General features: G+C 41.6%; 1 protein-coding gene across 4 annotated transcripts in view; it reads right to left on the bottom strand.

The window, feature by feature from the left end:
- pigq (phosphatidylinositol glycan anchor biosynthesis, class Q) overlaps positions 1–13,136 on the bottom strand; it is a 72,604-nt gene that overhangs the window by 31,872 nt on the left and 27,596 nt on the right. Inside the window, exon 7 of one of the 4 annotated variants that reach the window (XM_043711123.1) lies at positions 2,862–3,057. The exons of the other annotated variants lie outside the window; for them this stretch is intronic. Within the exon in view, the coding sequence (XP_043567058.1) occupies positions 2,877–3,057 (181 nt within the window). The 3' untranslated portion in view covers positions 2,862–2,876. Of the gene's footprint in view, positions 1–2,861; positions 3,058–13,136 lie in introns of those variants that run through there. 4 annotated transcript variants of the gene reach the window in all.

Raw genomic sequence — 13,136 nt, 5'->3', positions numbered from 1 at the left:
TTGATAAACCAATACATTCCAATGCATGGGTTTCCAAAGAGAGTCAGGTCAGATAATGGCACACATTTTAAGAATAAGGACCTGCAAGAAGTTGAAGCAGCTTTAGGACTGAAACATGCGTTTGGGACAGTGTACCATCCTCAGTCACAGGGAAAAGTGGAAAGAATGAATCAGTCCATAAAAGGAAAAATAGGAAAAGTGTGTGCACAAACAAAATTAAGCTGGGTGGATGCCCTACCTTTAGCTTTAATGTCCATTAGAAGCTCAGTAAACTCTATTACAGGGTTCACCCCGTATGAGCTGACAACAGGGCAGCAGTTCCCGGAATCAGGAGCTGGAATACAGATGTTAGAGGGAGGAGGAGCCTCTCTAAGGTACAAACCTTACTATGACCAACAGCTTTGGTGTCAGCTTTCTCCAAACAGGTTGGACCGGAAAAGGGGGAACTACAGAGCCAGGCGCCATCTACTACAGACTGGGTCCTGCTGAAGGTGATCAAACGGGAGTGGTCGGAGCCGAGGTGGACAGGACCTTATAAGGTTGAGGAGAGGACATCTCATGCGATTAGACTGCAGGGAAAAGGAGAAAGCTGGTACCATTGGAGCCAATGTGCAGCCACGGAACCGCCAACAAGAACAGAAAACGAGTAGAAAGGTCCTAAATGTTTAATGTTTGTATGAAGAAGGTTTTGGAAAAAGGGGGAAGAGGTTCTCAAGATTTCTAAGCAAAGTTGTGTAAAGGACATAATGTTTATCTCTATAAGCAGCCCACATTACCTTAGGCTGTGAAGATTGGGAGTCTTTGCTATTGTCTTATGTATAAGTGTTATGCTTCTGTTAATAGGAGTATTAACCACGAGGGACAAACACACAGGCGAGGGAGGAAGTTCCAGGAACAAAAGAGTAGTAGGACAAGAGGCGGATAAATGTTTAAGGGAGACGAGGAGCCAGATACACATCAGACACGATAGAAATCATGGTACAACATATCAGTTTGATTTATGCGAAGTAATTGATTGTGGCAAAGATATAGGGAGCTGGAGGGAGTATGATGTATACCTTTGTTTTTATGCCATTTACTATGACCCATGCCCATCGTGGGATAATGTATTAACATGGACTGGGGTACAATGGACCCCCAAGAGGTATCACCCTTGGATAATAGATGGAACATTCGAGACCATGTGAGCCTGACAAAGGGGCAACTTGATCATTCCTCAGAGTTAAAAAATCCACTTTTGTTAACTCTGACAAAATTTGATATTAATCCTAGTCCAAAAGAGGTACAGAGTTACTGTGAGAGTGATGACAGAAGCTTTTATCTTGTAATAGGTGTAGATCAATCTGGAGTGGATAACGTGGGATTATTGAAGGTAACTTTAGTGGACCCTCCTACGAGCCAGCCACAAACTGAAAATACAAGTATGGAGGTAGAACCAAGTTCAGGAGTTGTGGTAATAGACCACAACAACCTTACGAGAAGGGAGATTATTAAATTAGCTACCGGGTATGGGGACAAGAACTTATGGCTGGACTGGATGACAGCGACTGCAACCTCAATGAATATGAGTAATTGCGTCGCGTGTTCTTCAGCAAGGCCAACCCTATTTACTACCCCGGCCCCATTGTTCCCTAACATAGACCCAATCGGATTTCACTGTATGATGGCCCTCACTATGCAAGCGGACCCTCCAAATTGTACCACATTAAGTGCTATTTTCCTACCTGTAAAGAATTCTATGTTGCCTCCAGTGTTTACACCAAGAGCCAATAATTACACTTGTTTTGCTCAAAAGTCAAATATTGTCTTGGTAGACATGCCCACTGACTGGTGTCAGGACACAATTAATGTAACGGCAGAACGCTAGCACAATGGTTTGGGCCAGAGCTGATCTTTTTTGGTACTGTGGAGATAAAACACTGCATATTAGTCTACCTCCAGATTGGTCTGGAACCTGTGCAATGGTTAGGTTAGGGGTACCCATATTCCTTTTGGGAGAACGACGACAGGGAATAAATCCGTATACACGAATTCATAGGGATTTGTTTGATGTCACATCTGGCTCAACCACTTACATAGATGCAATAGGTGTTCCCCGTGGTGTACCTGATGAATATAAATTGGCAGACCAGATAGCAGCAGGGTTTGAGAATCTCCCAATTATCGGGGTTTTATTCCCAGTTACGCCGAATAAAAACGTTGACCGAATTAATTATGTACATTACAATGTACTTGGGCTCGCCAATAGAACTAGAGATGCGGTGGCAGGACTTTCTGAACAATTGGCAGCAACCTCAATGATGACAGTTCAAAATAGAATGGCCTTAGATATGTTGCTAGCAGAAAAGGGGGGAGTGTGCTCTATGTTTGGAGATCAATGTTGTACGTTCATCCCCAACAATACGGCACCTGATGGTTCGGTCACCAGAGCCTTGGAAGGACTAAGAATTTTGTCTGAAGAAATGCATGAACACTTGGGTATTTACAACCCTCTAGGAGGACTGTTTGATTCATGGTTTGGGAAATGGAAGGGATTAATTGCCCCTGTGTTTATGTCCCTCGGAGGTATGATTATTGTGATAGTGTTGTGCGGATGTTGTTGTATTCCCTGTATTAGATCTTTGTGAAACAGGGTAATTATTACAGCAATTGAAGGGAAGGCTCCCCCATCTTTCCAGATGTCACAGATGGAGACGGAAACCATGGCTTTAGCAAGGAGGGAGGACTATGCATCAGAGAGCGAATATGATGTATAGACCAAAAGGGGGACTTGTAAATATATTCCTTACTTTAAAAACAGAAGGCTGGCTGTGACTCTGGTTGGATTCAGCACTCAAAACCCTGTGGTGACTCTGTAACCCAAGCAGGGGGCGTGGTCACGTGACGTCCCCGTCTCGCACCCGGAAGAGTGCGGGGCGGTCATGTGACGTCCCCGTCTCGCACCCGGAAGAGTGCGGGGCGATCACGTGATGTTCCGTTTCGCGCCTCGGAAGTGGGTCGAGGAGGTCACGTGATGCTCCATTTCGCGGGCAAAGAAGGTCACGTGGGGTCGGACAGCTAGGAATGCGAGGAGGCGGGGAATGGAGTCAGATTAACACCCAATCAGAAGATAATTCTACCTCAGTGTTTATATGACGTTTTTTATTGTATAAAAGACTGGGGCAGGGACAAAACGAGGTCTTACTTTTTGAACTGACACACTTTGTAGTTTGTCAGGGACAAAGAGGTTTAGACCCAGAGCTCTGAATGCTTTGTTCACTTACTGTGTAAAATAAATTAAGAGTGTGAGACCGAATATCTTCTCCTATTGCTTCATTTAAAAGAACACGCAGGACTTGGCTCACACATAGAAGAAAGTAAATTTAAATTGGTAGATTGAGCCAAAGTCCAACAGTACCGACCTCCTCCCCTTCCTCTGGCGGCTCATTCCATACATGCACCACTCTCTGAATGAGAAAAAATTACTCCATGGATCCTTTTTAAATCTTTGCCCTCTCACCTTAAACCTATGCCCTCTAGATTTGGACTCCCTCACTCTAGGAAAAAGACCTTGGCTATTCATCCTACCCATGCTCATGATTTTATAAACCTTGATAAGGTCACCCCTTAGCCTCTGATGGTCCAGGGGAAAAGGTCCTAACCTCTTCAGCCTCTCCCTATAATTCAAACCCTCCAATTGCAGCAACATCCTTTTAAGTAGTTTCTGCATCCTCTCAAGTTTAACAATATCTTTCCTATAGAATTGTATGCAACATTCTAAAGGTGGCCTCCCCAATGTCTTGTACAGCTGCAACACGAAGTCCCAAATTCCATACTCAGTGTTTGGATCAATGAAGGCAAGCATACCAAACACCTTCTTCACCACCCTGTCTACTTTGTGGGCGGCACGGTGGCACAGTGGTTAGCACTGCTGCCTCACAGCGCCAGAGACCCGGGTTAAATTCCCGACTCAGGCGACTGACTGTGTGGAGTTTGCACATTCTCCCCGTGTCTGCGTGGGTTTCCTCCGGGTGCTCCGGTTTCCTCCCACAGTCACAAAGATGTGCGGGTTAGGTGAATTGGCCATGCTAAATTGCCCGTAGTGTTACGTTAAAAGGGGTAAATGTAGGGGTATGGGTGGGTTTCGCTTCGGCGGGTCGGTGTGGACTTGTTGGGCCGAAGGGCCTGTTTCCACACTGTAAGTAATCTAATCTAATCTACTTGCAACCCCACTTTCAAGGAATGATGTGCCTGCACCCCTAGGTCACTTTGTTCATCAACACCCTACCATTAACTGTTAAGTCTTACTTTGGTTTGTCTAATCAAAATGCAACACCTCACATTTATTTAAATTAAACTCCATTTGTCACTCCTTAGCCCAATTGATCAAGGTCTTGAATCTACAAATTTTTTTTTAAACACAATGGAAGGAGCCTGCAAAAGGATTTCAAACTTTCATGACAGCAATTGTTTAACACAAATATTTCAACTAAATAATTAAAGACAGGCAAGAAAAATAAATTCTCTTAATACAACCACATCATCATGACTAATCACTTCTTTTAACGATATCTAATGATGTAAACTCTACCTGTAAGCAGTTTGAATTACAAAAAAAAACTTATTGTTCAATTAGTTATTGTTATTACAACAGATTCAGAAGATACATTAAAGCTTGTTCCAGAGCTTGGAAAACAGCCATTATCCTGAAACGAATGTGTTAGCAGCCAGCTAAACGAGGTAGAGTGAAGGCTGAAAAATACTCTTGATAGGATAATGTAGTTTCTGAAGTGCCAATATGTTAAGTAAGGAAATTAGTCATATTCAGTTATACAGCATATCTCCTTTCCTCCAATAACATTGTAGAGAGAGAGGCCATTTATGCTTTGTGCTGAGATATCAGATTGCTGGTGTGGTGGAAATATGTTTTAAAACAACTTGCAGGTAATCTGGAATACATCAAATGACCACTTCTTCCAAAAATTATACCAAAAAGATTTGCATTTATTGTGTTAGTAACTATAGCACTACAACCCAATCTCAGCCAGGTATTTAGGAGAAATGAAGGAGGGCAGAGTTAAGTTCGTCTGCTCACCCAGTATAGTTAAGTGGTTTATTAACACTCGTGGTCTGGATTCAAAGGCAACTTTGCTGAGTGGACACTGACATTTGTAGAACAATACCTCAGCCAGAATCTGTGATTTTAAGGATTAACCAGAAACCTCTGCCTACAAGAAATGAATATTTTAAGCAACTGATCAGGTAAATGCCAAAGGGCTTCTAATAGAGAGTTATAAGACAAGGCAAATTAATGCAATTTTACTTTAAGAGGGTATAAAATTACAAAATGTCATCTGAAAGATCTACTGTTACTAGCTTTTGTGAAATCCAAAACTAGACAGAACTGGAATCCTGGTTTCCTTCCGCGTCAGATTGTTAAACACAATCAGACAGAATTATTTTGCATGACAGGGTGTAGTTTGAAGAAATGACTTGTTTTAACAATTAGACTTTCGTTAACTCATTTCATTTTCCTTATATATTTCTGGATAGCCAGCTGTAATGGAAGCCAGTCTCCATGAAAGATCCGTCATGCTGCACAGTTGAAGTTGGCAAGACATTTTGGAATTTAATAGTGAGAAACCACAGAAATTACACTGACACTTTTAAAAGAACTAGAAAATCTTATTTGGCGGCATGACGTCTTGTTTTTAGTCTCAAATGTAAACCTAATTAAGTTGAATTGGAAGATTTACATCCTTGAGGGCAGGGCTTCCCAAAATGGAGGTGGACTGAAATTTTGGTGTTTGAGCTCTTGGAACTGCTATGTGACAGTGTAGTAACTCCTGCAAGGCCCATTTAAACACTTGCAAATTTTTTGTACAGAAGCCACGTATGGGCGGCACAGTGGCTCAGCAGTTAGCACTGCTGCCTCACAGCTCAGGGACCCAGGTTCGATTCCACCCTTGGATGATTGCCTGTGGAATTTGCATGTTCACCCTGAGTCTATGTAGGTTTCCTCTGGGTACTCCAGCTTCTTCCCATAATACAAAGATATGCAGGTGAAGTGGACCAGCCATTTGGCCCAATATAAATTGCCTGTAGTGTCCAGGGGTGTGTAGTTAGGTGGATTAGCTGTGAGAAGTTTAGGCTACAGGAATAGTGTACAGGGGACTGTGTGGGTATGGGTATGGGTGAGATGCTCTTTGGCAGGACTCGATGGGCCAAATGGCCTGCTTCTGTACTGGAGGGATTCTATGACATTGCTTAATTGGCCAATGCTTTCAGGAGTGAAATGGTAGTTTTATAAAAATCTGACTTTACTTCTCCCAGCCTAACAACTCACTCTTCACATCACTTCTCCTTGCCGCTACCCTTTTCCCTCCTATAGTTCTCAATGTGAGTCACAACAGTTATAAAATCTTTAATTGGAAAACAGTGGAAAAATGTTTGGGAAGAAATTTTAAATTTGGTGGAAACAGGTTTTAAAACAACTTGCCATTCTCCCAATGCATGATACAAAAGAAGAAAAGAAACTTGCATTTATATACGTGATTTAACACCTCAAAGTTTTAGTGACGTCACTGTTGTATTGTAGCAAAGGTTGCAGTCAAACGCTAAAAAAAGCCAACATGATAACGACCAGACATCTATGTTTGTGATTTTTTTTTGAGAGGCATAAATAACTGTCCAGGGCATAGAAAATAAATAGACTGACTGGCCTACTCCTGTCCCTTTATCTTATGGTCTTCCCAGCTCATAAAAGTAATACACTCCAGAGAATCTTAATGCCATTTCAGTGTAGACTAATTAACTACTTCATGAACAAAATTATATTTCAATTATTTTGATAAAAAAGCATTTAAAAATTAATGAACCATTTCAAGTGCCAAGTGATTCACTTGCGATTTTCAAATTTATAAATGGAGCTATATACTGAAGTTCTCTGCTCATTCCATTTCTCATAAAAGTAATATCTTGAATTAATTTCATTGCCAGAATAATAGAAAGATGCAGTAATCTTGCATAGGAACATCAGAACTAGGAGCAAGAGTAGGCCATTCAGCCCCCAAGCCTGCTCTGTCATTTAATACAATCATGACTGATCTCATCTTGGCCTCAACTTCACTCTCCTGCCCCTCCCCATAACCCTTCAAACCATTACTAATTGAAAATCTGTCTATCTACTCCTTAGATTTATTCAAGCTTCCACCACACTCAGAGGTACTGAATTCCACGGATTTATGTCTCAACTCGATGTTAAATCTGCCACCTCTTATCGTAAAGGCCATCCCCTACTTTAAATTATGCCCTCTCATTCTATATTGCCCCATGAAGAAACATCCTCTCTCAGTCTACTTTGCCAATCTCTTTTAGCATCTTGTATACCTGAATTAGATCTTCTCACATTGTTCTGAACTCCAGAGAGTATCAGCCTAAACTGCTCTACCTTTCTTCATAACACAAAGCTCTCATTTTGGGAATCAATCTAATGAATCGCCTTTAACTGCCTCCAATACAACTACTTTGCTCAAGTAAGGAAACCAAGGTTGAATTTACTACCTGGTGTATCTGCAAACTCCTTTTCTGCAACTCATACACAAAGACACACACATCTCTCTGCACCAAAGTACTCCGAAGTATCTCTCCATTTCGATAATAAGTTACTTTTCTTTTCCTCTGATCAAAATGGATAACTTCACATTTATCCACATTAAACTTCATATACCAAATTGTGGACCATTCAACGAACCTATTCATTTTATCTGAAAATGTTTTATTTCTTCATTGCAACTGTTAGTGTCATCTGCAAATTTGGCTATAGTATCTTCTAACGTTACATCCATGTCATTTCCTGATATTTGGATCTTGGACCATATCGCCAAACGTATTATGATCCTGGGTGAAATGGGCAGCACAGTGGCTCAATAGTTAGCACTGCTGCCTCACAGCTCCAGTACCCAGATTTGATTCAATTTCTGGCTGATTGTGTGGAATTTGCATGCTCTCCCCTTGTTTGCGTGGAGTAAGTGAGGACTGCAGATGCTGGAGATCAGAGTGGAGAGTGTGGTGCTGGAAAAGCATAACAGGTCAGGCAGCATTCGAGGAGCAGGAGAATTGACATTTCAGGCATAAGCCCTTCATCAGCCCTTCCTGATAAAGGGCTTATGCCTGAAATGTTGATTCTCCTGCTTCTCGGATGCTGCCTGACTTGCTGTGTTTTTCCAGCAACACAATCTCGACCCTTGTCTATGTGGATTTCCTCCCACAGTCCAAAAATGTGCAGGTTAGGTGGATTAGCCATGCTAAATTGTCCATAGTATCCAAGAATGTGCAGGCTAGATGGGTTAGCCATGGGAAATGTGGGGTTATGGGGACAGGGTGAGGAGGTCTGGGTGGGATGTTGCTCGGAGGGTTGGTGCAGAGTCAGTGGACCGGGGAGCCTCTTTCCGCACTATAGAGATTCTCTGATTCAATGATTTAAAAAAAGAGGTCCACCAAATTATGTTATAATCTGGTTAGGGACCAATAACCTTTATTATTTTAAAATAGACAGCCATGATAGTGCAATAGTAAAAGCAGAAAATCACCACATCACTGTAGCCGTTACACAAGGTGGAAACGTACAGGGCCCTGAGTAATATGGGCTACAGCAAGATTTATGGCAGAATTGGACAAATATTCTGATGAGACCTATCCCGGTCGTCTTCAATAGGGACGGGATTCTCTCCCTATAGGGGATGAGGAATCAAACATAGGGCACCTTTCACATGTCAGATCCCTATCTGCCCTAACGTGGTCTATCTTCTCCTATAACGAGAGAAAGGTGAGAATTGAGTGCAGTGAAATAAGGTGACACGGCAGCTCGTGCGGAAGCATGTAGTTGAAAGGTGGGGAGATGCTCCAAATGGGTGAGATGGCAGTGCAAAGACCATTCAGGGTTAGTGGAGTAGGAAGTTGGGGAGATTGGGAGGGAAAGATATTGCAGGAAATAATGAGACTGACAGAGCAGAAGCCTTGATGGGAGGTGGGTGCTATAGCAGAGAGAAAAGTGCAGTGCCTACCCTGGCAGAAAAGAGAATGTTACTGACATTCCAGTGGCGCTGCTGCTCCATTCTTCTGAACCACTGAGACAGCATTGACCCACATGGTAACTTTGGGACAGGCTGTCAAGGTTCAAGGCCTCTAGGTCCCAGTCAGCGAAGCATGGTGTCATCGTCCCCTTTTCTGACTTATTCAGATTCCATTGTCAGCTGAACACAGCAACTTTGGAAGGCCAGTACTCATCCAGGTCTAAAGCAGTTTTTAAAAAATCGCACAGATGTTAGGAAGGCTGGTCTTCTAGTGGATATCTGTCAGGAATGCATGTAGTAGGGTAGGGCTGGAATTGGATGCGATGGACATTACAGGGGTAGAGTAGGTAGTTAATGAGGTGAGTTTCCTAAGATACAGCTGAAATCTCATTTGGTCTTGTGGTGAGGACCTCTCCATAAAAACTCAGCGCAACTTGCACAGCCAAAAATACATAAGATCCAGCCCACAGTTTCTAAAAGTCCAGTAGACTGAAAACAATTTTGAGGAAAATGGCACTCTAGACAAACCGCTGTGAGAAAAATGAAATGTTTTAGCACCACCTGGTAAGCAAGATATCTAACTATATGGAATGATAATTTTGAAAGTAAACCCAGAGGACAGCAGAGGAACCTATCTGGATTTTGGAAAGAAGACAATTGGCAATTCCAATTTTATTAATTGCACATGTTGAAGCTAGGTATACGTTATGATAAACGTTATTAACACAATATTCAATGTCATACTGTTTCCTAGTTCAGAATGTGCATAAATTATAATGAGAAATATTTGGAATTGTGATGTAGATTTACAAACTAAAAAAAACTTGTTTGGACAAATGGAGAGATGAGAGAAAAATATGGAGTCCAATGAATGCTAAATATACAGGCATGTATATAGTGCAAAGGTACATTTCAATAAACTATAGATTTAAAAATTAAAACATCCAGTTTTAATGTGAACACACCACAAAAAGGTGCTGAGCCAAGGTCTAGTATTTGGCTAAATCAAGAGGTGAAGAACATATGAAATCAATCAGCATCTTGTTATTGCATTTTTCAGGACTTTTCTAATGGCCTCAAGAGATGTCTGAGAGAATGTCAGCCACTCGCTTAATATTAGACAAATGCGTAGCCATGATTATTCGAAAAGATTAGTTTTTAACATGCTTTTTAACTTGCTGTTTGGGTGAGGGTGATACCAGCAAGGTGGTATTATTTCCTGTCCCTGGCTATCTTGATGTGGTATTGGATTAGAGACAAGCTTTGCTTTACAATGAAGATATTTCCGAAATGGTGTTATGCAGGAAATTCCAGGGTTTTAGCACTGAGAGAATAGAAGAATAGGACAACACTTGCCCTCACTTTAGGATTTGGAGGGAAGCATGGAGAGGTGGTGTTCCCACCAGATTGCTTTTCTTGTCCTCCTTGATAGCAAAGAGCACAGATATTGAAGGAACCCTGGTTAGTTGCTGAAATCGTTGGTCTGCAAATGGGATATACCACAACCATAGCTCACAGACGTTGGAGAGATTGTAGTGGCATGAACCCCAGTTAACTGATCTGCTTTTTCCTGCATGACATTGAGATTTAAGTTGTTCAAACTATAACAATACTTGCTTGAACCTTGGCGAGGTCATAGAGGTTTGAGGAGGTCAGAACAAGTCATTGCTGATTTCTTGCATCTCCCTTCATCAGATACAATTCCGGTACTGGAATAATTTCCAATAATTCAGTCATTATTGCTTATGGAGTAAACAACACTTTTTGGCACTGACCCCTGCTTAAAGGGAAAAATGTATATGAAACAAACCATGGTAGATCATACGACTTGTCCTTTATATCAATGTACTTGTTATGAGGCCTTTGTGCAATCTTAATTAGTTTGAATATCAAAATGCACAGCATTTTTTTGTAATCCAGGACAGCACATAAATTTGCTTGAAGAGTAACAGTTGTAATGACAATCACAGCCAAAATGTGCAAGCCGTTATAGACTGCAATAAGGTAATGACTAGGTAATCTGTTTATAAATGGTTTGTTGAGGGATAAATATTGAAGAGAGGATTGGGAATATTTCCCATGCTCGTCTTCAAAATATTGCTATTGTTCTTTTTGCACCCACCAGAAAGGACTCAAGGACCCGAATTTTTAAAGCTCTGTCCTCCAAAAACGCAGCAATCTTTCAGCACTGGATGTCTGGAGGTCAACATAGGTTTTGTGAGAAAGTGACCTTCCCTCCATCATAAAGCATGAAGAATTCAATTTTTTGTATCTATTTGCATTGCTTCCATTTTGTGGGGAAGACGTTAGCAAGAGGGAAATTATAAAATTAATTATAACATTTGGGGAACAGTCAAATCTGCCGAGGAAAAATTGTGGAGTTTCTTATGAGGTTATCAATCACTCACTCAGAATAATTCAAAAGTTACTGAGCAGTGAGTTATTGGAGAGAATGAGGAGTAAAGGAATAGGCTCCACATAGAGAAAAATGCTGCTGTCACTCTTCTGTTCAAAGTCAGTAGCTCTGTGTAACTGGGGCTCTGAAAGTAGACTGAGAACTGTTTAATAATTCCCTGTATTAGGGCTCACAGAAGCACTGGTGCACTTAAGTTTATTGTCAGAGTTCAGGAAAATCTCAGGGAGCTGTGGGAACTTGGAAATAGCTTGTGGGCCAATAATAGCTAAATCCAGCTGAGAAAGGGGGGCATGAAGAAAAGCCACAAGTAGAGATTGAAGCAGAAAGGGTTGAAAAATTCAGCAGGTCTGGCAGTATCTGTGGAGAGACAGTAGAGCTAATGTTCCAAGTCCAGCAACCCTTCTACAGAAGCAGATTTGATTCATGCAGCTAAGACTGAAACTCTGAGAAACTGGCAGCAATACCAGGTTGACGGAACTAGCTGTCTGCAGCCAAGCTGGAATTGTGCCTGTAAGCAGGTGTTGGAGTGTAGTTTCAAGAACTTAGGGCGCACTGGCCCAGTAAAGGAGAGTGAATGATCAAATGTAAGCTGCTTTGAGGCAGTACAGGATGGGGCAGCTTTTGAAGGCATTTCAAGGCCAGATCTTCAAAAGACTGGAGTTCATAATACCTAATAAAGTTTTAATGAGTTTTGGTGACCCACATTGTCACTGGGGAAAAACTGAGATATCTTGGTCACATTTGATCATAGCTCCTCTGTTGTTTGCATTCACTTCTGATTAATTCTGATGCTAAAATTGCGTGAATATATCCGTATAGCAATGTTCACTTTTGTTTAACATTTTGGAAACTTGTGGCTTCATTCTCTAAATAACGGGATCTCAAGCATTATACAGTTGAAGAAAATAGGTTGCTGGTTCCAAGCCAGATCATAACATAACTTGATGCCAAAAAATAAGAGTTCAGAAGTAGGAATATGCACTAATAATTGTTCAATGTCAAACTTATTTGTAATGCCTCAGATCCTCAAGCAGTCTATGTTCATATGCACAGAGATCTGGATACGTTTAGGCTTTCGCTGTTAAGTGGCAAGCACCACATAAGTATCAAGCAATGACCATCTCCAAAATAGAATTTAAGTTTCATCCCATCCCATTCAATGGCATTACTATTGCTGAATTCTCCACTATCAACATCCTGGAGGTTATCATTGGCAAGAAGCTAATTGGACTAGTCACGTAAACATAGTCGATTTTCCTGCTCCTCGGATGCTGCCTGACCTGCTGTGCTTTTCCAGCACCACACTCTCGACTCTAATCTCCAGCATGTTACTGCGGATCATATCTGCCATAAATGCTGTTGGATGCGAATCTTATCAGATCGAGTGGATCGGTTGGAGAGACAGATAGAAGCAATGAGGAATTTGCAACAGCAACAGTATATGATGGATGGCAGTTATAGGAAGGGGGGAAAGTCTCAGATACAGTCACATAGATGGGTTAACTCCAGGAAGGGTGAGAGAGGTCAGCACCTAGGGCAGGAGTCTTTTGTGGATATATCCATTGCAAACAGGTATGCTGCTTTGGAAAATGTAGGGGGTGATGAATTCTCAGGGGAACGTAGCACGAACAGCCAAGTTTCTGGTATTGAGACTGGCTCTAATACAA

This window comes from Chiloscyllium plagiosum, chromosome 21 (genome assembly GCF_004010195.1).
Source record: "Chiloscyllium plagiosum isolate BGI_BamShark_2017 chromosome 21, ASM401019v2, whole genome shotgun sequence".
Classification (NCBI taxonomy): domain Eukaryota; kingdom Metazoa; phylum Chordata; class Chondrichthyes; order Orectolobiformes; family Hemiscylliidae; genus Chiloscyllium; species Chiloscyllium plagiosum.
This window is presented reverse-complemented; position numbering and strand designations above follow the sequence as displayed.